This window comes from Myotis myotis, unplaced genomic scaffold (genome assembly GCF_014108235.1).
Source record: "Myotis myotis isolate mMyoMyo1 unplaced genomic scaffold, mMyoMyo1.p scaffold_m19_p_16, whole genome shotgun sequence".
Classification (NCBI taxonomy): domain Eukaryota; kingdom Metazoa; phylum Chordata; class Mammalia; order Chiroptera; family Vespertilionidae; genus Myotis; species Myotis myotis.
In genome coordinates, this window is record NW_023416320.1 from 8,336,256 (window position 1) to 8,363,405 (window position 27,150).

General features: G+C 39.6%; 1 protein-coding gene and 1 non-coding gene across 10 annotated transcripts in view; one reads left to right on the forward strand and one right to left on the reverse strand.

Annotated features, from left to right (window-relative positions):
• The window catches only part of NDUFAF6 (NADH:ubiquinone oxidoreductase complex assembly factor 6), a 28,181-nt gene extending 1,354 nt beyond the window's left edge, over window positions 1–26,827 (forward strand). For 2 of the 9 annotated variants that reach the window (XM_036337764.1, XM_036337765.1), the window contains exons 2-9: window positions 1,393–1,496; window positions 2,800–2,937; window positions 7,379–7,435; window positions 12,032–12,134; window positions 13,413–13,546; window positions 16,527–16,628; window positions 18,593–18,649; window positions 20,260–21,127. In XM_036337764.1, coding sequence (XP_036193657.1) covers window positions 1,476–1,496; window positions 2,800–2,937; window positions 7,379–7,435; window positions 12,032–12,134; window positions 13,413–13,546; window positions 16,527–16,628; window positions 18,593–18,649; window positions 20,260–20,475 — 828 coding nt within the window. In that variant the 5' untranslated portion in view covers window positions 1,393–1,475 and the 3' untranslated portion in view covers window positions 20,476–21,127. Of the gene's footprint in view, window positions 1–1,392; window positions 1,497–2,799; window positions 2,938–7,378; window positions 7,436–12,031; window positions 12,135–13,412; window positions 13,547–16,526; window positions 16,629–18,233; window positions 18,370–18,592; window positions 18,650–20,259; window positions 21,128–23,278 lie in introns of those variants that run through there. The other 7 variants (XR_004972414.1, XM_036337762.1, XM_036337763.1 and 4 more) reach the window with 7 other exon arrangements.
• On the reverse strand, window positions 11,037–11,171 carry LOC118671089. Its single transcript, XR_004972601.1, has one exon. It is a non-coding gene; the product is annotated as a small nucleolar RNA SNORA20 (small nucleolar RNA).
• Window positions 26,828–27,150: the final 323 nt, after the last annotated feature.

The window sequence follows — 27,150 nt, forward strand, 5'->3', positions numbered from 1 at the left end:
CCCTCTCCCTTCCTCTCTGTAAAAAAAAATCAATAAAATATATATTAAAAAGAATGCTAATTAGTAAGTAGTGCCTATTTTGTGAGGAGTTCGGTACTGTGTAAGTATCCCATTTCTATCCAGCTTTCATCTGTTTATCATTTCTAGATTGATTTTCTTTTGCTTGAGTCAGTTGTTACTTTGATAGTTATCAAATGAAAATTTTAAAAAAATACCATGTTTTCTAGGTTTATCAGTTGATGTTGTACTGGTGGTGAAGTATTTCCTTCTCTTCCTATTTATTCTTTTTTTGTTGTTGCTGTTAACCCTCACCTACGGATACTTTTTCCATTGATTTCTAGAGAGAGTGAACGGGAGGGAAGGAGGGAAGGGGGAGAAGAGAGAGAGAGAGAGAGAGAGAAACATCGATGTGAGAGAGACACATCTATTGGTTGCCTCCTGCACGTGCCCTGACTGGGACCGGGGATGGAACCTGCAACCCAGGTACATGCCCTTGACCTGGAATTGAGCCCACAACCCTCCCGAGCCTAGGCTGCTGGTCATAACCGCTGAGCCACACCGGCCAGGGCTATTTAGTCCTTCATTTATGTTGATACAGGCTCATGGGTCCTGTTACAGTCTGTTGACTGTCATTATTTCTTGATGTTCAAATTGTCCCAGATGTGGCCAAAGGGAACTTGATCATGTCCATTTCTTTGTCCTTTTGACAAACCCCTTCATTCTTTGAACATTTCTTTCTGCTCAAGAAGGTGTTTCAGGCTTATCTTGTATTTTCTCTGCCCCAGTCCTGGAGTCAGTCTTTCCTCCAAGGATTCCTAGCGTTTGTTTGTTTGTTTTTTCAGTGGAGAAAGGTATTTAGAAACCAAGATCTTGGTGTCGGGTGTTTGCTGATACTGCGGCCAAGGTGGGAGGAGTAGCATTGCTTCTAGGCGCACTCAGCAGACATCGCTAGGAAACAAGTACAGTATGTGCTAGTGGGTGTGCATACATGCAAGCACCCCCACACCCCTCTATTGTTTTCTGTCTTTATGTCTTATCTGTTTATTTATCTATGTATTAAAAACTGCGAGTTCATACCAGGACTTGCTGGAACTACTTTGGTAGCTCATTTGAATTCTTACAAAGTGACTCTGAAACCACTGAAATTATAAGTACTATATAAGGCAAAATAAATTAATGGAGATTAATTATTTCTTATTTTTAACTGGTCTGGGATTGTAGGCAGATACATTTTTAGTAACTGTAGAAAAACAGGTATAGAATATAAGAAATTTCAGGCCTTTTTTGAATTGAAGCCTCATTATTTTCAGATAATTCTGGTTAGTATTTTTTTGTGGGCAGTTTGGAAGTCAAAAGTAACTGTCTTTTTTTCTTTTTGCCTATCTGTTACAGGAAACGAGATTATGAAGGCTATTTATGCTCCCTGCTGCTTCCTACAGAATCCAGAAGCTCTGCTTTTGCACTGAGAGCCTTCAATGTGGAACTGGCTCAGGCTGGTATTAAAATTCCTTTAAAATTATTTGCAAAAATGGTGATATAACGTGTTTAATGCTGAACAATAAAGAAATATAAGTGAAATAAGTCAGACAAAGAAAGTCAAATCGTATGGCCTCATATATGGAATCTAAAGCAGGACAAAAGAAAAAGCCCCCAAACTCATAGATACGGAGACCAGGTTGATGGTTGCCAGCGACAGGGCTGGGATATGGGTGAAATGGGTGGTCAAAAGGTACAAGCTTTGTTATAAACGAGTAAGTCCTGGGGATGTAATGTACAGCATGATGACTATAGCTAGTAATACTGTATTGTATGTTGAAAGTTACTAAGAGTAGATCTTAAACGTTCTAATCACAAGAAAAAGAAAGTTTATAACTGTGTACTGATGGATATTAACTACACTTATTGTGGTGATTACTTCACAATATATACATATATCAAATCACGTTGTATACCTGAAACTACTGTACTGTTATGTATCAATTATATCTCAGTTTTTAAATATTTACCCCCTAGATTTAGCATGCATTGGTGCTTCTTGCCTGAATCTCACAAGGCCATTCTTAATTAGTAGTGAGTGAAGGAGACTGTAAAATAATTACCTAGTGATTGAATGAGTTTATTTAAAATGTCCATACAGTAATACTTTTTGTGGTGTACAGTTCTATAGGTTTTGAAAAATGCATAGTCATGTACTCACCACCATAGTCATGAGAAAACAATTCCAGCAACCAAAAAATTCCCTTTATAGTCAACCTCACCCCTCACCCATACTATTTTACAGATCCTTCTGCTTCCAGGTTATTTTGAAGTACGTTTCAGATAAACTTTTCTATCTGTCAACATTTCAGTATGTATCTCTAAAAGATAACTCACTTAGAAATAACCATAATGCCATCATCATACGTTAAAAACTTAATAGTAACTTCTTAATATCATTAAACATCTGGTGTTCAGATTTTCCAATTTCTCTCTCTCTTCAAATCAGGATTCAGTAAGGTTTACATGTAAAGGCCAGTTGATCTAGTTCTTAAATTTTTTTTAAACTAAACTTCTCCTCCTCTTTGTTTTTTCTTGCCGTTGTTTTCTAGAATCTCTTCTATTTTCGAAAATATTTTTGAATAAGCACCAAGTAATTTGTAGCTTTTACTTAGAAAACTCATAATGACAGTTTAACTTTAAGGAAAAATTAAAACAAATGTATATAGTTTTTGGCTGAATTATGTGATTATGCAGTCATAAATATTGATTGTTTAGACTGTCAACAGTGCATTTATTAAAGTTTTAAAACCCTATTTATAGATTAAGGATTCAGTTTCGGAGAAGACAATTGGACTGATACGAATGCAGTTTTGGAAGAAAACTGTGGATGACATATACAGTGACAATCCACCACGTCAGCCTGTGGCCGTTGAACTGTGGAAGGTAAAAAAAAAAATTGTAAGAATTTTATTTGAGCATATTTTTGATGCATACAATTTGGATAATAGTGATAGGCAGTCTGTCCTAAAATGATTGTTAGGCTCATGTAATGTTCTGATATATGTTAGTTTGGAGGGAAGAATTTAAAATTATACACGAATAATTTGCACAGATTTTTGATGTATTTCTTTATTAAAGGAAAAAAGAGGGATCTGGTCACTTTTTGTTATCAATTATTTTCCACATATTTGGTTGCAGAATTTAAACCCTACACATTTGAAGCAATGGCAGGTAAATTTTCTGTTCTACCTCTGAAGGGAGACATGCTCTCAATATTGTCTAGACAGAAATCTAAAACTGCCTTTCTAGTTTGATAGGATTGCCTATTTGTTGGTGAATTTTAGGTTTTAGAGAATGGAAACCGAAGGGCTAGAGTATTATTTGTATAGATAGATGTATGTAATAGTTTTACATTAAAGCAGCTGTATGGAACCCTCATTCATACACAGCTTTGCACAGTTTAGAAATATGCTAAATTAAGAACAGAGGAAGGGAATTAGGTGCTTTTGTCACTGATCTGTGTCCCCATTGTAATATGATGAGTGCCGAAAGACAGTTTCTGTGCCAGCAGCCACTCACAGACCTGACAGTGGTACACCTCTTCTCAGGTCTGTGCGCCAGCAGAGGCAGACCCCGTTTCTGGGCCCCAGATTGACTTCACAGAGCCCCAGTAAGGATGGAAAGCCAGGCCCCTCCAGCAGGGACTGAGAAGAAAAAGTGGATGGGAAGCTGTGAGTATTAGATTAGTTGTTGACCTCTATTCATCCCACTTCAGTAACTTCAACCTAGGTGACTCAGTTTAGAGAAAAGTATCTCTAAAATCCAGAAACTTTCTGTTGATTATTATTATTATTATTATTATTATTATTTAAATACATATTTATTGATTTCAGAGAGGAAGGGAGAGGGAGAGAGAGATAGAAACATCAATGATGAGAGAGAATCATTGATTGACTGCCCCCTGCACACCCCCTACTGGGGATCGAGCCAGCAACTCGGGCATGAGCCCTTGACCAGAATCTACAGGCAAACCGGCTGGTGCTGTTTATTATTTTATACACAAACCTCACTGCAGTAGAGGTTTATACTAAGACTTGCATTGAAAGTTCTGGCCTTAGTCAGGAAATATCATGAAGAGTCAGAATTCCTTTAACACAAATTTATCTTGCTTTGGATTTTCTTAAACACAAGACATATCTGAATTACAGAATGTTTAAATCTGTGCCAATTTGTCCAATTTTATAATAACAGCTTAAATTTTAATGATTAATGTTGGCCAGCTCTTTTTTTTTATTTAATATATTTTATTGGTTTTTTACTGAGAGGAAGGGAGAGGGGTAGAGAGTCAGAAACTTCAATGAGAGAGAAACATCGATCAGCTGCCTCCTACACACCTCCCACTGGGGATGTGCCTGCGACCAAGGCACATGCCCATGACCGGAATTGAACCCGGGACCCCCCGGTCCGCAGGCTGATGCTTCATCCACTGAGCCAAACCAGCCAGGGCTGGCCAGCTCTTTTATATGACCAGTGCTGAAGGTTAATACGAATATTTGAAAGGAGCAAGTAGTGTTCAGAGCATTTGCCCTCCTTGTATGTTCTTTATCCTCCTCATTCTGCAGGAGCATGTGCTTATATTACCACTGTCCAGTAAAACCTCCCATTGGTTCTTCGAAGAGTCTCAGGTTCCTTAAGAGATAAGTAGAGAAACAGTGACCATGTTGTCTGAGGGCACGTTCCTGCTGCACTCTTTCATTGGTGCTTTTAGAGTACAAAGTAGTTGAATATCTAATTTCTCAGACATTTCATATGGGTTTCTCCATTTCTCTGTAGTTTAAATTTATGTTTATAGCCAAGGTCTTTATTCTGTTCGACTTCTGTTTTCAAAGTCTTTATGCTTTATTCAGCTGGTTTTCAGCTTCCTACAAATAATTTGTTGTTTACCTTGATCTCGGATTCCCCTCAGAATGAGATAGAAGAACTTAAATGCTTTAGTGAGTATTTCCTAAGAATAGGGACATTCTATTATATAACCAAAACAGTGACGACTTGTAAATTTAACTTTGATATAACACTTTTTATCTAATTTTCCATTTATATTCCAGTTTTGTCAGTTGACCCAATAATGTCCACTGTAGTGTTTTTTCCCTCCAGTATAGGATCCAGTCTAAGGTCAGGTAATATTTGTCTTATCTCTTAAGCCTATTTTAATCTATAACATTTCCACAGCCTTCCTTTCTTTTCTATGACATTACCTTTTCGAAGAGGATAGCCCCTCCAATTTTTTTTAATAGAACATAACTCATTTTGGTTTCATCTGGTGTTTTCTCAGGTTGTGCATTCTTGGCCATAATACTGCATAGACGATGTCTTTTTCGGGTGTCATATCTTGCCGGGGTCCAACCCCAGCAGGTCCAGGGGTCCCCAAAGGTGTGGATGGAGTCGGCTAAGAAGGAATGACATGGAGGCAGCATTCAGTTCATCAGCAGCCTAGCCAGGATCTCCAGCCAAGTTCTGGTCTGGATCTCCAGCCAAGTTCTGGTTAGGATCTCCAGCCAGGTTCTGTGTCCATGTTCTCTTGCTAGGTTCCCCAGCCAGGTTCTGTCCAGGTTCTCCAGCCAGGTTCAGTCACCAGGTTCTAGTCAGGTTCTCTTGCCAATTTCTGTAGTCAGGTTCAGTCCAGGATCTTTTGCCATGTTCTCCCCAGCGAAGTTCTTCTGTCTCTAGAGAACGTTCTGTGTAGGTTCTGTGCCTCCTACATCTGTATTTATACCAGTTGATTCCAATCCTATCAATCTCTATTTCAAAGGTTAGGGCGTTTCTTATCTCCATTCCAGGGAGTAAAGATTATGTAGCTTAAGCATGATTGTTCGTAGTTAAAGTGATTAATTACCCACCTGGCACTTAGTTAAGAGGTTTTATTCCCTCCCTAACTTCAGGGGAAAATCCCTACCTGGGGAAACAACCTTTCTCAGAGACCTTGGTTAAAACACATAGTGCCAAGAAGGTGAGCAAACATATTAAGAACAGTATGCCATATATGCCAGGTCCCTTGAAACAGCAAGCATGGACCGGCTCCCGGCAATATCTGAAGGCATATTTTGTACATCTGTACCTTATTGGCATTGTTAACGTTCATCATCCAGTCAAGATGTTGCCTGGTTTTCCCACTGTATAATTATAATTCTCCTGGCAACTGTAAGACAGTGCAAATATTCTGTTCCTCATTAATTTCCCCTGAAACATAGCATTCATTGATGGTTCTTATCTGATTCAGCCTTTACTATTATGATTGCAAAATGCTCATTTTCCAATTCTAATACTCCGAGCACATTTACCAGTTGGCAGTAACCAATTTTTTATCTCTCACTCTCCTATATTTATTTATTTGTCTATTAATTATTGTTATAAACTCATGAAATTCTATTTTTTTCCAGTATTTATAGTTCATTACTAAACTTAATTATTTTGGTGTTCAAATAGTCCCAGATTTGGACAGTGGGAAGCCCTTTCAAACTGCCTCCCATAATTTTTTTGAGCATTTTCTATTTTCTGGAACAATAAGATACTCTAGGGATCATATTAACTCTTCCTTGCCCAACTCTGGAAATTGCTCATTTCTTTGGATCCCTGTTTCTTTGGGAGAAATGCTTTTAGAGACTGAGATGTGGGCACAAGGTGTGGTCTTTTCTACTAGAGTGATTTTACTTGCTTAAGTAATACTGTGCCTTGCAGATTATTCCCTTTGGAGTTTTCGTTACTCTTTTCCTTTTGGATAAGTGGTTATTCTTATTCATTAGAATCTTTATCCTATGGAAAGAAGTTTGCATGTAATAAGCAAGCATAGACATCAGGGTGCATCAATAACAGAAGCTTGGGTATTTAATTCTTGTGTTTGTTTGAAAGTGGAATCATTAAACTACTAATAGTATAATAAAAAGTACAGACCAGTGGAAAAGTTTTAGATATACAGTGGGGCCTTGGCTTATGAGTTTAATTCGTTCCGTGACGGAGCTCAAATTACTCGTATGTCAAATCACTGTGACGTTCGCTGCGCCAACTAGCGGTGGGGTATCTGAAGCTGGCTGGTAACCCGAATTTTTTTGAGCTTGCAACTCAAAGCAAAAAATCGGCCAAGAGACGACTCATATCTCAAAAAAACTTGTTAGTCGGGACACTTGTAAGTCAAGGCCCCACTGTATTATCTTTACTTGGAAATATTTTCTAGGGACATTTTCTTTTTTCCTGGTATTGCTTTAACACAGCTGTTTATTTGGTGGTGAGTTATTACAAATGTTCCCTTTCCTAGTTTTGTATTTGGTTTGCTTATTTTTATTCAGGTCTGCAGAAGTCATTTCTAGTGCTTTCTAAAAATTTATAATACTCTTCTTTTTTTTAGGCTGTCAAAAGACATAACCTGACTAAAAGATGGCTTATGAAAATCATTGATGAAAGAGTAAGTTGAAATTGCTCAAGTCTTACATTTTTCTTCCTTTTTAATCTTTAAACTAATTTTTCATCAAAATTTGAGTAGTCAACCCAGTTCTTGGATCTCTGTCCAAAGAGTAGAGGAAATAAGGAAAGTTTGATGGTTCTAGTGAATAGAATCCTATGCTAAGTTCTTAGAACTGAGTTCTATTATAGTTCCCACAAATTGCTCAATGACCTGGGCTAACTTGTGCAATCTTTCTGATACATTGTTGGCTCAATGTCCTCATTGGCCTGATGTTTATAATGCACTGTTGCCATGGAAATGCAAGTTTACTTAACTTTATGTGGATATAACCTATGAATAACCATAACTACAGTAATCCTATATAATAAAAGGGCAATATGCAAATAGACCGAACAGCAAAACAACTGAACAGCCAATCAAAGCAAAATATGCTAATGATATGCTAAGGCTGCTCAACCGCTCACTATGACATGAACTGACCACCAAGTGGCAGTCAACTGGTTAACCGGTTGCCATGACGTGCACTGACCACCAGGGGGCAGACAGTCAACTGGTCGACCAGTTGCTATGATGCGCACTGACCACCAGGCGGCAGATACTCCAACTGGTAGGTTAGCTTACTGCTGGGGTCCAGCTGATTGGGACTAAGTGAGATGGGCTGGACATGCCCTGGAGCCCTCCCGCTATCCCTCCCCGGCCTGTTCATGCACTAGTAGGGCCCTTAGCCTGGCCTGCGCCCTCTTGCAATTTGAGACCCCTCAGGGAGTGTTGGAGAGCCGGTTTCAGCCCGATCTGCAGGCCACTCTCCTTGGGAGGGCGCCAGACGCAGGGCTCATGGCTGGTGAGCGCTGCGAGCCTCTCCCTATCGGGACTGATTGGGCACAAGCCTGCGGCAGGCACAGTGGGGCTGGGATAAGTGGGAGCGGCAAGTAGGAGCTGCAGGCGGCGTTGGATTGTGGGTTTCGGCCCGATCCCTACAGGCCACCCAGAGGGACCCCACCTGTGCACGAATTAGTGCACCAGGCCTCTAGTAATAATATTAGCCAAAATGAGATGGTGACTTCAACATTAAGAAAAATTGCTCATTTGACCTATAGAGTTAATTAGCACTAAGAAAATCATTTTTTCAGATGTCCTGGTTTTATGACATTAAGAAAATTGGAAAACTTAAGGCAGAGATTGCTTTCCTGTTTAATGGAATAATAACACTTAGCATTTGTAGGGAGAAATATTTAAAAGTAAAGGACTGTGCTCAGTCTCCCCTCATAGATTCAATGCAGTGTCAATAAAAATTCCAGCTGCCTTTTTTTACAGAAATTGACAAGCTGATCCTAAAATTCTTATGCAAATGCAAGGGACCCAGAATCACCAAAACAATGTTGAAAAAGGAGAACAAAGTTCGAGGACTCATATTTCTTGATTTCGAAACTTAACTACAAAGTTACAGGAATCAAACTGTGGTATTGATATAGAATAGACATACAGATCAATAGAATAGAATTGAGAGTCCAACAATAAACCCATATATTTATAGTCAGTTGATTTTTGACAAGAGCGTGAAGATAATTCAGTGGGGAAAATATTTGTTTCAACAAATGTTGGGAAAACTGGATAGCCACATGCAAAAGAATGAATTTGGACTCCTACCTCACACCGTATACAAAAACTTACTCAAAATGGATCAAAAACCTAAATGTAAGACAATTGTAAAACTCTTAGGAGAAAACATAGGCATAAGTTTTTGTGACTTTAGGATGGGCAGTGATTTCTTAGATATGATAAAAGCACAAGAAATAAAATATATACCTGGTAATTGGACTTTATCAAAATTAAAAAATTTAAGGAAGTTAAAAGACAGTTCATAGAATGGGGAAAAGTATTTGCCAGTTATATATTTGATAAGAGACTAGTGTCTAGAATATGTAAAGAATTCTTAGAGCTAAACACTAAAAAAGACAGATAATCCAATATAAAAATAGGCAAAGATCTGAGTAAACATTCTTTAAGAAGATATACCAATGACCAATAAGCACCTGAAGATATGTTCAGTATGTGTTCATTAGGGAAACGTAAATAAAAAACACAGTGAGATACTGCTTCATATGTAGATTATGTCGATTATAATAAAAAAGGTATTGGTGAGAATGTGGAGAAATTGGAATCCTTCGTACATTCCCCATGGAATGTAAAATGGTACAGCTGCTTTGGAAAAACAGTTTTTCAAAAATTAAACAGAGTTTACTATAGACCCAGCATTTTACTCTTAGGTTATATACCAAGAGAAATGAAAATATATGTCCACACAAAACTTGTATACAATGTTTATAACAGCATAATCCAAAAACAGGAACAACTCATAGTCTATCAATGAATGAATAAACAAAACATGGTATATCCATACAATGGAATATTGTTTATAATTTCTTCAATTAAAAAGAATGAAGTACTGATAGAAGCTTAGACTTGTATGAAACTTAGTAACCTGCTAATTAAAAGAAGCCAGATACAGAAAGCCACATATTGTATCATTGTGTTTTTATAAAATGTCCAGGACAGACAAATCCATGGGAACAGAAGGTAGATTCGTGGCTTGTCAGGAGATGGGGGGAAGGGAAATGGGAAGTGACTGCTTCCTGGATATGGAGTTCTTTTTGGTGATGAAAACATTCCGGGATTCACCGTAGCTGGTTTGGCTCAGTGGATAGAACCTCGGCCTATGGACTGAAGGGTCCCAGGTTCGATTCTAGTCAAGGGCACGTACCTTGGTTGCAGGCTCAATCCCTAGCCCTGGTTGGGGCCTGTGCAGGGGACAACCAGTCGATGTGTCTCTCTCTGTCTTTCTCTAAAAATCAGTGGAAAAATATCCTCAGGTGAGGATTACAGGGAAAAAAAAACACACAACAAAAAACAAATTCCGGAATTAGGTAGTGGTGATGGTTACGTAACTTGGTGAATATACTAAAAACTACTGACCTAATATATTTTAAAAAGATAAATTTTATGGTATATGAGTTATGTCATTTTTTTAAATATAAAAGATTTGGACATATTTCTTTTCCCCTGGAATCATTGCTGGTGTCAATTTTTTCTGATTAAAAAGAAGAGGAAGGGTGTATCACCTTGAAAACAGAGTCTTTGTTAATGTATTATTATAAAAGTGGCTAGCTTTTACTAAGATTTACACTTTTTGTTTCTTGAATAGAGTGAATAGAGTTGTGCTCAGTTCATTAATCCTGTTACTTTATTGACCACTAAAGGCCCAGTGCACAAAATTCATGCAAGAGTAGGCCTTCCTTCCCCCAGCTGCTGGCACCGGGTCCCTCTGGCACCCGGGACCCAGGCTTCCTTCACAGAGGGAGGCCCCACCCACCCACCACAGCCCCACGGTCAGTGGCCTGGGCCTCCCTCTATGGGGTGATCATGGGGTGATGGCTGAGCCCCCGACCAATTTCATCTCACCTGCCTTGGCTGGCCTGGCGCCAGTGGATAGGTTGTTTGGTCTAATTAACATATTAAACTCTTATTATTATAGAAGATTTATTTTGGGGATGGAGAGACTGGGTTATAAGTCTCCTTTCTTTTTCTTTTTCTTTTTTTTTACATTTGTCTAAACTATGCATGCAGAAGAGATGAAATGGTTACTCCATCTCAATTGACAGTGGTCCAATGTTATTTTATCCTGTGCATATAACTGCTCATATCATTGTAAAGACTATAGCAGCAAATAAATGGGAAGTCCTTTCTTTTCCTAGGCACCTTTTCCTTATTGAGACCATGGGCTTGACAGTCAAAATGTGTGGTTTGAATCCTATCTCCACCATTTATTAGCTACTAGAGGCCCGTGCACTGGGGAGGGTTCCTCAGCCTGGCCTTCACCCTCTCGCAGTCCGGGACCCCTCAGGGGATGTCCGCCTGCCAGCTTAGGCCCGCTCTGTGTTCATGGCTGGCGAGCGCAGTGGCAGTGGCGGGAGCCTCTCCCGCCTCCGCGGCAGCACTAAGGAACTGCGAGCCTGGCTTCTGGCTGAGTGGTGCTCCCCTTGTGGGAGTGTGCTGACCACCAGGGGGCAGCTCCTGTGTTGAGCATCTGCCCCCTGCTGGTCAGTGTGCATCAGAGTGACCGGTCATTCCACCGTGTTGTTGATTTGCATATTAGGGTTTTATTATATAGAATGTGACCTTAGGAATATTACTTAATGTGTCCATGACTCAGTTTCTTCTTCTGCAAAATGGGAAAAGTATTATTTTGTTATCTTTGGGGGGATGCTAAGATTAAAAAGATAATATCTAGTGCTGAAGTAAGAGCTCAGTAAAGTCAGTTTTTCGTGATAACTTGGGCTTTCGAAGGAATTAAAAATTAAGCCAACCTATGTTCATGGTGATTTGTGCATTGAGATTAATCCTGAGGTATTTATTTTGAGGGGTGATTTGTATGATTGTGTAGAACTTTCATATCTTAATTTTATTTTAATCTTCTTTTACTTTATATAAACAGTATATACTTAATATTTTTATTATTCAGTTCTTTTGGGCAAAAAATCGTGTCTTTATAAATTTGGATAATTCAGCAAACTTGATTTGCCTTTTGTTTGATTATAGGAAAAAAATTTGGATGACAAAGCATATCGTAATATCCAGGAACTGGAAAATTATGCCGAAAACACACAGAGTTCTCTTCTTTATTTAACACTAGAAGTATTGGGTAAGTTGTGTTTTTTTTAATTTCATAACTTCTCTTTTTCTGAATAAAACACGTTTCAGACTTCATTCTTTCATAATTTGACAATCTAACCACTTTAACACTGAAGTTTTTCTTTGCATCTTTTGTAAAGGAACAGCTATATATATATTTTTTTGAGCAAGAAGAGGAATATATGTTTGTCTTTGGAGTGCAGACTAATCACAATACTTAGGCTCCAATAAAAATACTTTAGCTGTGGCTGGTTTGGCTCAGTGGATAGAGGATCAGCCTGCGGACTACAGGGTCCCGGATTTGATTCTGGTCAAAGGCACATGCCCAGGTTGTGGGCTCAGTCCCCAGTGGGGGGTGTTCAGGAGGCAGCCAATCAGTGATTCTCTCTAATCATTAATGTTTCTATCTCTCTTCCTCTCTGAAATCAATAAAAATATATTTAAAAAAATACTTTATCTACTTCATGGGAATGTCATAATTAATAATCTGGTAATTGCTGATGTTTATTTTATTTTTTTATGTTAGTTAATCCTCACCCGAAAATATTTTTTCCATTGATTTTTTTAGAGAGAGTGGAAAGGAAGGGGAGAGACAGAGAGAGAAAAAAAAAAATCGACGTGAGAGAGGTGCATCGATTGGTTGCCTCCCGCATATGTCCCAACCGGGACTCGAACCCGAGATCTTTCGGTCGCAGGCCGATGTTCCAACCTCTGAGCCAAACAGGTCAGGGCTGATGATTTTTTAAGCCTCTAAGCTGGGAAGGTCTTATAGTAATGAGGATTGTAATGAGGAAATTACTTGGCACAAGGACAGTAACATCCATTTGGAGAAGGTAATATATTTTTATGTCACCCTAAAGGAATAAATGTTATTTTATCCTGTGCATATTGAATTTCCCAGGCCTGTTCTGCCTGCGCATTTGGTGACATGTTTGCCAACACAATGAAAGGAGGGAGCAAAGAGCAGAATATACTTAAAGTGAGGTCGTATGGACGTTGCACTGAGAAGAAATGAAACACTCGTGTTGTTTTTCCATGATAGCTGATTATAATTCCACATGTGCTCTTAGTGTGATATAGTCTGAGGACAACTTATTTAGAAGTTCAAGTTCAGAAACCTGCTTAGTAGTCAGCTTGTTTTTGTGCCCATTTTACTCATAGACCCTGTTTTTCAGATGTGAATGCATTAGGATAAACAATTAGTTTCACATGTGTAGGTGATTTCTCTGTACTTCTGTTGACTTATGCATTTAAAGAGCAGTCCTGTTGATTACTTTCAAAACCATAGGTGTAAAGGATCTTCATGCAGATCACGCTGCAAGTCACATTGGAAAGGCGCACGGCATTGTCACTTGCTTGAGAGCCACGCCGTATCACACTAGCAGAAGAAGGGTGTTCCTTCCCATGGACATTTGTATGCTGGTAAGGCTGTTACTTGTATTTACCTCAGGAAGATGGGAAGGATGTTATTTCTTGGCTCTTTGCTTTGTCTATTCAAGTAACTGCTTTGAAATGAATGCATATTTCTCTTCGGCTCCTTGGTTATCAAGTGAGAATTTTTGTCAGTCAGGCATTTTCGGTCTCTGGTGGAGCTATGAGTAAGGAAATCTGGAGAACCTCACTTGGTGTAGCTTCATGTGGATGCTTACTCCTTTCCAAGCAATGACAGTAATTATTCCTGCTGTTAGCTTAGCCTGTTCTTTTTTATTTTATTTTATTTTTTAATTGAGGAGAGAAGAGAGAGAGAGAAAGAGTAACATTGGTGAGTTAGTTACATCGCTGGAGAAACCAAGATGGTGGCATAGGTTAACGCCGGAGATTGCTGCCTCGAACAACCACTTCAAAAAACAACTAAAAGACGGAACGGACATCATCCAGAACCACAGGAAGGCTGGCTGAGGGGAAATTCTACAACTAGGAGGAAAGAGAATATCATACCCAGACTCAGAGGAGGCGCAGTGCTGAAGTGAAATACTAAGGTGCAGAGTGCGCGCGCGGAGCGGGCTGGCGGCGGAGGGCTCGGTTGTTGTTTTCAATTGGGAGGGAGTTTCAGACTCTGAGCTCCAGATCCGGGCGAGTCTCTAGGGACCCAGACTCAAACGGGAGAAGCGGGACTGTCTGGCTTCGGTCGGAACTCGAACGCAGCTTTCTCTCCGAGGTTTGCAGCGGTTGCTGGGACTCTGTGAGGCAGAGCCCCTAGGGACGGAACTGAGAGCAGCCATAACTGCTCGCTCCGGCCCGCCCTGTAGATCCCCGGGGACCCGCCCTGCCCAAGCCCTGCGCAGAGCCATTTGCTGGATAGCCTCAGGCAAAGGCTAGATTAGCACCGCCCTAGAGATCCAGCATAGAAGCTCTCCCACTGCAGACACAGCTGACTCTCATAGTCAGTTAGCCTGGAGGTCAAATCATCCCCACTATTGCCGATAACAATCAATGCTTAACTACAACAAGACTGCGCACAAAGACCACTAGGGGGTGCACCAAGAAAGCATAAAAAATGCGGAGACAAAGAAACAGGACAAAACTGTCAATGGAGGATATTGAGTTCAGAACCACACTTTTAAGGTCTCTTAAGAACTGTCTAGAAGCCGTCGATAAATGTAGTGAGATCCTCAAGAAATCTAATGAGACCCTCGATGTTATGATAAAGAACCAACTAGAAATTAAGCATACACGGACTGAAATAACGAATATTATACAGACTCCCGACAGCAGACCAGAGGAGCGCAAGAATCAAGGCAAAGATTTGAAATGCAAAGAAGCAAAAAACACCCAACCAAAAAAGCAAAATGAAAAAAGAATCCGAAAATACGAAGGTAGTGTAAGGAGCCTCTGGGACAGCGTCAAGCGTACCAACATCAGAATTATAGGGGTGCCAGAAGATGAGAGAGAGTAAGATATTGAAAACCTATTTGAAGAAATAATGACAGAAAACTTCCCCCACCTGGTGAAAGAAATAGACTTACAGGTTCAGGAAGCGCAGAGAACCCCAAACAAAAGGAACCCAAAGAGGACCACACCAAGACACATCATAATTAAAATGCCAAGAGCAAAAGACAGAGAATCTTAAAAGCAGCAAGAGAAAGAAACTCAGTTACCTACAAGGGAATACCCATACGACTGTCAGCTGATTTCTCAACAGAAACTTTGCAGGCCAGAAGGGAATGGCAAGAAATATTCAAAGTGATGAATACCAAGAACCTACAACCAAGATTACTTTATCCAGCAAAGCTATCATTCAGAACTGAAGGTCAGATAAAGAGCTTCACAGATAAGGAAAAGCTAAAGGAGTTCATCACCACCAAACCAGTATTATATGAAATGCTGAAAGGTATCCTTTAAGAAGAGGAAGAAGAAGAAAAAGGTAAAGATACAAATTATGAACAACAAACATGCATCTATCAACAAGTGAATCTAAGAATCAAGTGAATAAATAATCTGGTGATCATAATAGAATCAGGGACATAGAAAGGGAATGGACTGACTATTCTTGGGGGGAAAAGGGATGTGGGAGATGCGGGAAGAGACTGGACAAATATCGTTCACCTGTAGATGAGGACAGTGGGTGGGGAGTGAGGGCGGATGGTGGGGCGGGAACTGGGAGGAGGGGAGTTATGGGGGGGAAAAAGAGGAACAAATGTAATAATCTGAACAATAAAGATTTAATTAAAAAAAAAAAAGAGTAACATTGATTTGTTGTTCCACTTATGTATTCATTGGTTGATTCTTGTATGTGCCCTGACCGGGGATCAAACCCGCAACCTTATTAGCATATTGGGATGAGGCTCCAACCAACTGAGCTACCTGGCCAGGACCAGCCTGTTCTTTATTTTAGAGGAGGAAATCATCCTTAAGACAAGAATATAGTTCATGAGAACTTTTATTTTCTGTATGAGAATCATTATTGTCTGTGCTTTTAAGATGTCTTATATGTTTGTTTTCTTGCTTGTGTATTTTTTTAAGATATATTTTTATTGATTTCAGAGAGGAAGGGAGAGGGAGAGAGGGGTAGAAACATCAATGATGAGAATCATTGATCGGCTGTCTCATGCACGCCCCCTACTGGGGATCAAGCCTGCTACTTGGACATGTGCCCTTGACCGGAATCGAACCCAGGACTAACGCTCTATCCACTGAGCAAAACCAGCTAGGGCTCTTGCTTGTGTATTTTTGTTCTACTACTACAACTGTTGTTAATTATCATCCTGTTGCATATTCTTCCGAGAGAGAGAGCGCGCCTGTGTGTATATACACAGCCATACGTACACATATGTACACATCCATATATTTTTAAAAACAAAATAGACATTATATTGTACTTACTGTTCTCTCACCTGTTTTCTTGAGCTAAGTTAGTTTTAAGTACGCTTTTTAATTGCTAATATAATATTTTTCAACACAGCATGGCGTTTCACAAGAGGATTTTCTACGGAAGAACCAAGATAAAAATGTAAGAGATGTGATATATGACATTGCCAGCCAGGCGCACTTGCACTTGAAGCATGTAAGTAGCCTTCCCCTCCCCCCCCACAAATCATTTAGGTGTGGCTGTTCCTAGATCATACTGTTCCCTACTTGGCAGACTGTATTCCAACTTTCATTGAAATCCCAGTGGATTTATCTCAGGGACTATTGTAAACTTTCTCCACTTTTAAAAAATACCGCTTTCTCCCTTTCAGCAAATGTGTGCCCCTTTACTGGGCTTCCTCAGTTAGGTTCCACTCTGATCATCGCTCACCATTTCTGTCTCTCGGGCTGCGTGCCTTTCTGCCTTGCAGGGCTGATGCCTCTCCTCCCTTCCCAGGACCTTGCATGCTCAGCGGTCCCAGCTGGGGTTTTCAGTTGGCCTCTCCGATAACTTGTCTCTCTTATCTTCTGGTTTGTTGCTGCTGCCTTCTGAAGTTATCGGCATCCTGTGGACCCTCCTGTTTCTTATTTTTCCCTCACAATTAACCTTTTTTGAATAAGTGGTCTGCATTCATTGTTACCTCAAGGCCCTCACCACCCTGACACTGTTCATGCTGTAATTTGGCTTTCATCCTGCTACTCTAATAATAATCACTAGTGAATAATCTCCTTTTGCCACATTTAAGAGTGTCTGATTTAGAGAAGGTGGATGTTTATCTATGTGTACACACACACACACAACCCAGAGCTAGAATCAACTAGACTTGATAACTCATTGGATTGTGGCAGGATCAGGAAGAGGGGAAGTTGAAGGCTGCACAGAGTTCAAGTAGAGATGATGATGGGGCCATTCAAAGACTATAGTAGTAAAAAAGCAGTGGTACACTAGGATCAGTAGACAGACTAGCTGCTGGACATCATTGAATAGAAGGGGATTAGAAGACATTTAGGGAGATGGGCTGTTAAAGAATCCAGGATTGTGACTTTGAAAGGAGATGAGAACTGGAGAGAGATTTGGGAGCCATCCACATGGAAGGAAATGGTTAAAGCTCTGAGTTTGGATGTCGTTGCCCAAGGAGAATGTACATCTGGATAAGAGGGCCTAGGGCCCATCTCCATTCCTCAGGTGGAAGGAGAAAGGGCCATTTCTTAGGAAGAAGAAAGAAAGAATGATCAAAGAAGTAGGAACCTGAGAGTCAGTGTGTTAGAAACCAAGGGAGGAACAAATTCTAAGAAGGGGGAGTGATAAAACTGTGCATGCTACAGGGAGATGAAGAGAAAAGAGGTAGGGCGAACAGTAGGGCATGGATGATTTTGAAGACAGCAATTTTAGTAGACGGGTGAAACAGGGGAGGGGTGAAGATGTGAGTCAGGAAGCAGAGGTGGTATCTGACAGTGTACACAAAGGCCTGGAAATGGGTGGGCTTGGTGAGAGCAGGTGGGCATCAGCCTGAGAGCTTCGGGGATTCCTAGTCCAGAGAAGTAGGGCGGTGAGTTAGATGAGGTTAGTCAAGGTGTGGCGGCCTCTGAATCCCAAGATGCATAGTTGAGACTTGCTCAATGAGGGACATATGTTAAAGAAAATAAACATAAAACAGTGACTTAGGAACATTCACTTGGCTGGCTGTGTGGAATGATTTAAAGGTTGGGGAACACAGAGGCAGAACGATCAGCTAGGAGGATCTTCTATTCATCTAAACAGGAGATAATGACCGTCTAAGCTGGGAGGTGCTGGGACTTGTGAACACAAGTCTTTCTTCATTGACCCCCAACCACAGAGCTGGAGGGTCAAAGTTACAGGATGTTATAAGGCAGCCGGAAAATGCCAAAGTCAACTGGTAAGGGAGAATGGAATTCTTAATATAGTTCTTTTTCCTGAGTCCTTTAAGCTTAAGAAATTAATTGTAATCTGCAGGAGTGAGAGCTGTTTTCTTGCTTTTGAAAGAGGCCCTAGCTGTGTTGTTAAATGACCAGTTGCTTTGTGTTCACTTTCTGAGGGAGAGTGTTTACTTCCAGAAATATTTATATTTCAAACCAGTTTCCTTTTGTCTTCCTTCTTAGGCTAGGTCCCTCCACAAAAGTGTTCCTGTGAAGGCATTTCCTGCCTTTCTTCAGACGGTAAGTAGATTAACAGGGAAGGCTACTTAATGAATGAAGTAGGTGTATATGAGCTTTTTCTGTTTTATGAGGTTCAAATGCACGTCTTTAGTTTGGAGGCTTTATTTTTGTTTCTCTTCCTTGTGGTGGGTTTCTTAGTTGCCTTCCGCTTTAGGCAGTGGCCATGCCTGTATTTCCCAGAGGCCAGTGAGGAGAGCAGCAGTTTGAATCTGCTTTGCCTTTTACTAGCCGTGGGGGTTTAAGGTCCCTAACCGCCATGTTCCTCAGTGCACCCGTAGGTAAAATGGGAATCATGTGGGACACTGTCTTGTAGGGTTGTTAAGCTGCTTATAGCTATATGAGTATTACTTATTATTCTAGCAATATTTTCTCCACTGGGACCACATTGTAGCACTGGCTCCTGAGCAGTGTGGCTCATGGACCAGTGCTGAGCTGCCGCATCACATACCTGGGAAAGTTTTTAAAACAAACAGACTCCTGGGTTGTTCTTACTAAATAACACTTGGGATTGAGGAGGGGGAATTCCTAGGAAAGAAACTGTGATTTTAATAAGTTCCCCAGATGCTTCTGATATGTAGCCAAGTTAGGGAATTATTGTTGAAAAATATATAAAGAAATGAGAATAGCTTCCAATTATTTAGCACCTATTACAGGACAGGCTCTGAATTAGGTCATTTCATACATTATTCCTAATCATCCTTATGCATGGTTTACTTCATTTTATAGGTAAAAACCAAAGTTCAAAAATTTGTGATCTTTAAAAATTGAAAACTCATGCATTTTCTACAATACCAAACATATCTTCTACCTTTTCCCCAAAAATATACTTAAAGATTCATTTTTACCCTTTCAGATCTTCTAGGTCTCAGATCTGAGTGTTCCCAATCATTTTATTTCTTTACTGGGTTTGCTTATTACAAAGTAATACATTAATAGTTTAGATGTTCACATCGTATTAGAGGAGGCAAAGGAAGAAATAAGAATCCTCTCACAATTCCATCATTTCCAGAGAGAGTCTGTTTATCTTTCTGGACTTTTTATGATCATATAATTACATATGTATTTTTTGTATAAATGGGGTGTTAAGCATTTCCTTCTGTGTCAACATATACTGTTCTATGTCACCATTTTTAATGGTTATTTTGTTATCAGGTCTTAATGATATTTGATGATGCACCATCATCTGTTTTTACCTTACTCTTTTTTTTTTTTTTTTTTATTAGTTAAGGTATTACAAATGTGTCCTCATCCCCCCCATTAACCCCCAACCTCCCCCCCACACACAAGTTAAGCTCCCATGAAGGCCAAGGACTTTGTCTGTTTTGTTCACTTCTGTGAATAATGTTCTTAACTCTGGATGCCCTTTAGAATCACTGGGGGAACTGTAAAAAAACAACCCAAAAAACCAAAGCAGTGTTGGGCCCCTCCCCAAACCAGTTAAATCACAATATCTAAGAGTTTGGATCCTGACACTAATACTTTTTAAAAACTGCCCCGGTAATTGTGAAGTGCAACTAGCCTGAGAACCACTACCTTAGACCAGTGATTCTCACGGTGTGGTCCCTGGACCAGCAGTATTCGTCTCACCTGGGAACTTGTTTGAAATACAGATGGTGGGCCCCACGGCAGACCTGGAGCTGGCGCCCAGCTCTGTCTCCATCTGTGCCAGCAGAAACCGGAGGGACCACATGGCAATTCCTGAAAAACTGCTAATGTCCTGTGTCCTCATTCCAGCTGGGACACATCTCTTCTTATTGTTTTATAAGTGGGGCATCTGTGAATTACTTTGTTCAAAGAAAAGGTTTTGCTGTTTAAAAACTATCTGAAGCTATAGTATATACTCTTCTTCATAGGTAAAGCTTTAATATGCCATATTCAGAAATTGTAATGTCTTTGAGAGTTTCCAGTAAATTGTTATATCAAACAATTTATTTAATATTAGCCAAACTTTCCTTTGAACCAAATCCTAATTTGTGAATGCCCAGTTGAAGTCACATTTTATCTGTATTTTAATAGAATTTTTTAATTATAAAAGAAATAGCATTCTTAGAGATTTGGACAACATAAAAATAATATTAGAAGAAAATAACTATCACCTATAATTCTAGGACACAGAGACAAACCACTGTTTATTCTGTTCTTTTTTTGTAATGAATTTTTGTGTATAGTTGAAATCACACTTTATATTTGAGTACCTTACTTATCAAGCATTTAACCACATCATTAAAATATTTATAAATATAATATTTAATGGCTGTATAATATCCTATTATATGCCTGTACCTTAATTTCATCATTTCTTATAGTTAGGTATTGTAAAACTATTAAAATGAGCATAATAGAATTCTTAGAGATGGAAAGTTGATTGCAATATATCTGTATATATAAAAGCCTAAGCAACCTTTACGACCAGTTGACCTGTCGCTATGATGCACACTGGCCACCAGGGGGCAGACGCTCAATACAGGAACTGCCCCATGGTGGTCAGTGTGCTCCCATAGCCAACCTCCCACAGCCAGCCAACCTTCCCTGGTCCCTCCCCCGGCTGGCAAACCTCCCGCTGTCCCTCCTTCTGTTCTTCCCCTGGCCGGCAGGCCCCGTCGCTGGCCAGGCCTTAGGGACCCCACCTGTGCATGAATTTCATGCACTGGGCCTCTAATTAAGTGATTTAAAAAAAAGCAGATTATAGAACATTATGCGTAACATGAGCTCTGTTTTTAAATGTAAAAGAAACTGCACTAAAATATGTTCATTTTTGCCGAAACCGGTCTGGCTCAGTGGATAGAGCGTCGGCCTGTGAACTGAAAGGTCCCAGGTTCGATTCCGGTCAAGGGCATGTACCTGGGTTGCGGGCACATCCCCAGTGGGAGATGTGCAGGAGGCAGCTGATCGATGTTTCTCTCTCATCGATGTTTTTGACTCTCTATCTCTCTCCCTTCCTGTCTGTAAAAAATCAATAAAATATATAAAAAGAAAAAAAAATGTTCATTTTCTCTTTTGAAATGTTTAATATTTGATATTTACAAATGAATATGACATACCTGTATATGTATGTATGTATGTATGATAACGTATAACATAATGAACACCCACAAATTCACCACTCAACCCAGGAACTAGAATGTTACCATTAAAGTACACTGCCTCTGCCTTCTTCCTCCAAAAAGCTATTCTGAATTTTGTATTTATTATGATTTTGCTTTTATTTCCAAAAAACTTTTCCCATTTTATGTAATCCTAAACAGGATGTTGCTTACTTTTGTTTTTGAGGCTTATAAAAATGGGGCATTTCTGTTTGTCTTCTAGGTTACACACACATGTTTCTAAAATTTACTCGTTATTACATATAGCTATTGCACATTTATTTTACTGCAACATAATATTTCATTGTGTGAAGTTTATCTTTTTTTGTCAAAGAATTTCTGGGTGTTTTGCTTATATAACACAAGGCAGCTGTTCACATTCATGCACATATCTCCTGTTATGCATATATGTATAAGTTTAGGGTTTAAAAGTAGATACTGAATTTATTTATATGTACACTCATCTGTATATAAGTGTATAGGAGAAAATCCAATTCTTTTTGTTTTCTTTTTCTCATCTGTATACTCTAGAGCAGCGGTTCTCAACCTGTGGGTCGCGACCCCTTTGGGGGTCGAACGACCCTTTCACAGGGGTCACCTAAGACCATCGGAAAACACATATATAATTACATATTGTTTTTGTGATTAATCACGATGCTTTAATTATGTTTGATTTGTAACAATGAAATTGGGCGTCACAACATGAGGAACTGTGTTAAAGGGTCGCGGCATTAGGAAGGCTGAGAACCGCTGCTCTAGAGACTCCACAAGCATCATCTCTGGATCACACAGGCTGTGCTGAGGAACTCCAGGGGAGCTGTGCACGGGACTGAGAAGGGAGTGGTGCCTTTGGAAGTGTCAGTGCAAAACCAAGTGGCTTCTCTGTATAAGAAAGTTCCTGAAATAAATAGTTTATAAATTAGTAGAAATAAGTGAGAACCATAAAGTAACAAACATTGCCATTGTCAGTGTTTTCCAGCCTTGCTCCCCCATCACAAAGAAAGTTTTGTCAGGTTTTCTGTGATGGGGGAGCCTGGGTGACATTTGTAGGGACCTGTGATTGTTCTCCTTAGGTGCAAATCATTTTCTTGCAAGAGCATGCAGACCCACTGAACTTTTTAACAATATAATCTTTTAAACAAACAGCTTGAGTTCTTCCTCAGGATACAATGCATTTTTTTTTGGCGTGGTGTTCATTCTCCTTGATTGAAACATCCCTTTTATATTCTGCAGTCTAGTAAAAAAACCTGGTAAACTGTCATTTCTCTGATCTTTTACATTTTGACCAGAACAGTATAAATTATGATCAGAATTGACTTGATATTTCCAGTACTAGTTCTATGATCCTGTTTCACCGGCCTAATAGAAACTTCTTAGAAGATGTCTTTATTTTCTCTCTCCCTTTTATAATTCTCATTTAAATTCTTAGTATATTAAAGACCACCTCAGGGAAACTAAAATAGCTTTAATACTGATACTGTTTCTTTAGTTTATTTTAAAGACTTAATCATCCTATGATCTAGTGACCATTTTTCTCTTTTTCCAGGTTGCTCTGGAGGACTATTTAAAGAAAATTCAACAAGTAAATTTTGATATATTCCACCCATCTTTACAACAGAAGAATACATTACTTCCATTGTCTTTGTATATTCAGTCATGGAGAAGAAGATACTAAAAATAATCTCATGGCACTGATACTAATTTATTTTTATTAGTTTTACAAAAGTATACTAGTCAGGGTTCTTGTTTATAAACAGAAGGTACTGACTGTTTACTTAAGGCAAAAATGAATTTATTGGATGGGTGTGAATAGCGTATAGAATCAATGAGAAATTACTGTGGGGCTTGGGGGCCAAAACATTGAGATTCTGCCTCAGACACTGCCATTGTCTCCACCAGCCCAGACAGTGTCTGCTGTCCCATCCCTGTCAGGTGGAGCCGTGCTGCACCACCAGGGGGCAGAGAGAAGAATGTCTCCTCCCTCCCTCACCCTGGGGGGAGGGGGAGGGACTAGGTAGTGCTGGCTTTGCATTTGGAGAGCCAGAACTCAGTGCCAGTACAGGTGTGAAATGAATTTATTTAGGGGTCCCAGAGAGTGAAGTTAATACTTGGGGAGTGTCAGTCACTATGTTGAGGGTTTTTATCCCTAACATTTCATCTTTACAACCCTGTGAAATAACTTCTGTAAGGTAAGACAGTTGGCTGTCAAGAGCTGGAACCCTATTTCGACTTTAGGTCTGGCTGATTTGAAAGCTTTTACTTTTTTGGTAACTCTACTGCTTCACTCTCTCTCATTCTGTATTACTGTGATCGTGAACAAAGTTGTATTCATAAAGTGTATTAATGTGAAGTATATTAGCACAATTATATTGAACATTCATTAGGGAATACTGCATTTTTAAAATCGTGTATACTAGTTGATCTTCCCACTGATAAGCTCTGGGCTACATACTTTGATCAGTGGTCTCATTTGATCTTTAAAACTCTATGAAATAAAGAATTTTTTGGTCATTAAAAAATTTAAAATATAAAATACACACTAGTTGCAAAAACAAAATTGTTTGCATTGCTGGTAATGGCAGATCTAGACTCTGAGAGTGAGTCCCTGACTCCCAAGGCCAGGATTATGCCCCAGTTTCCTTTTCCTGTCTCCAGTGGTCTTGTCTCCTGTTCGTTCACACCTCCCATGTACTGTTCCATATCCCATCTCTCTTGAGCCTTTGGTTTCAGCTATGGCTTAGTGCCTACTACAACTGTGGCTTAAAATATTATTGTTTTTTTGGCCCAGCCAGTGTGGCTCAGTGGTTGAGCATCAGACTGTGAACCAGGAGATCACATGCCCAGGTTGTGGGCTCGACCCCCAGTGTGGGGCATGCAGGAGGCAGCCGATCAATGATTCTCTCTCATTGTTGATTTTTCTATCTCTCTCCCTCTCCCTTCTCTGAAATCAATAAAAATATATTTTTTAAAAAATACTCTTTTTTTTTTTTTGCAAATAAAACTTAAACTGAGAGCTGCTTGTGGGTAAGAATACATTGTTTTGTTCATCTTGGGATCCCCAGCACCTAGAATGGCTTCTGATTTAGAGCAAGTAGAGGTTAATAAATGTATAATTGAATGAATGTGCAATGTGATTATATGTGCTAAGTATACTCTTAGTTGATCCTGATGCTGAAAGAATATTCTTGTGTTTAAATGTGTGGCTTTATAGACTTTTTAGCTTATCTGAAAAAGGCAAGTACAAGGAAATGGGACACATTTCCCCTTGGGATTCTGAGTGATCCAGGGTTGAAGAGTTGATTAGGGATAGTCTTTGTTAGCATTGTCTGTGGGTCTTCCTAGGTTCAGTGTGGCAGCAATCAGCTGCTAAGCATCTTGGTTCTTATCTAAGGTTCTTACAAAGAAGGGTTTAAACTCTGGTGGATTGCTGGATTTTTTCACTGGCTCAGAAGTCTGTTTACTACTAAGTAAATCATTTCAAAATACTTTCTAAGCCATTTTAAATTTGATGCGTAGAGATTTGAATAAACTGAAGTTTCCAGTCTCCTAGAGATTAAGATGGGATCTTCTTCAGAGACACTTACTCTTCTATTCATTTCCTGGCATAAAAGATACTTAGATGGTGCCAACATTCTTTTTCATTTTTCACATCTCTGGGTTTTTTTTATTAGAGCATTTTAAAGGAGTCAGATACATTTTCAAACCATTTAAGATGTATTTTGATACTGATTCTGTGGAGTGTAATAAATTACAAATGTTAAGTACTAATTACAGGTTAATCTCAATGCAGGTCAAGTTGCATATTATTATAAAATATATTTTGGGTAGTTCCCAATCAACTGACATTATTCTTTACCTCCTTTTAGTTAAATCTCTCCTTTTGATGAAATTAAATTACTCTTGAGAACTTCAGCAGCAGCTAACACCGAGCATGAGTTGGACAGGTGGTGTGCTCTGCACTCTTATGCATTCATCTTCACAGAGAAGTAGGTCTTTATTTTTGAAATGATAAAACTGCCTCAAGAGATGTTAAGTTCAAGGTCACACAGCCATTAGTACTAGAGCTGGATGTCAAACCTACATTACTTTAATTAATGCCAAAGCCCAACCCGTGTATCTTTACCATTCTTGAGATGGTAAAATAAATTGCCAAGTTGAAGAGTTCAAGGGACTTTTTTCAGAAAAATTTACTACATAAATTTTAGGTACAAATTAGGTTTAAAAAGGTATGGTTACTACATAAATTCCAACTGCAAATTAGGTGGAGGGAACTGGGCAGAGGAAATAGACATGAAGTGCTGGTCACTGGGTGGTATAAGCATGGAGGGCACAGCACCGCTTGGGAGGAAAAAGGTTGCCCAAAGGAGATGGCATGGGGGAAGTGCCAAGAAAGTTGGGTAGGAGCCAGGGTTTGGGGACTGGGTGTAGATGGGAAGGCCTGGCTGAGGGAGCAGTACCAGCAAAGGCAGAATGGATAGCCTGTGTCAAGACTTAATTTTTGGCTCTGAAGTGAAAACAATGTAATAATGTTCAGAGTTCTTAGTAAATAAGTTTGTGAATATAAAGTGGCCACATCTCCTGGTCTAGTGAAACATTTGGAATTAAGATAAAAGACTTGGGAGTTGATATTTTGCCTGTGTCAGCAAATCTCTAGGTGCCCTTAGATTTGTTTAGCTCATAAGTAGGACATCTCTGCAGATGCTTGACCTAATCGATTACCTTGTCCAGAAAGGTCTACCGAGTTGTAAACATGCAGACAGGTATTGAAAACAAAGCATCCTACTGTTTGTGCCTATAAGGAGGACCAGGCACAAAACCACATGCACCCAGAACTGGGAGGGATATTGGAAGTGAGTTGGAACAATGGGAGAGGAGTTGGGGGAGTGACTGAGAATATGTTAAGTAACTTGGATACCACTCTACCTTTTTCTTGTAATGAACATATACTTCTTGGGCAACTGGAAAGTTATTTCTTAAACATTAGGAACCTTCAATGGACATGAATTTTCTTATCATATCTGTATGTACCAGATAAAAGAATTTGTTCAAAAACAAAAGGAATGGCATTTGGCACAATAAATTATTAAATATGTAACTTTTTCTGTACTAAAGTGTAGCCATGCTTTTGGGGCCAGGCCCCTCTCCAGCTAGACAGCTCTGCGCCATTGCAGGCCCATCACTTTGCACTGTGCTGGTCTACTCTGCTCTGCTCCGGGAAGACAGCTCAGGTGTGTGTTAGCACAGCTAGGCAAATGCAGTCTTCCACCTTCGCTGGAAAGGAAAAGTGTGCTCCCATAGCCAGAGTGGAGGGAGCCGATATGGACAGAAGGTCCTGCCTCTGGTCCCTGATTGGCCAGTTCTCATGCAAATGAGGACTCCAAATACATGCAGTTGATTGGTTGAAAGGGTAATTTCTGA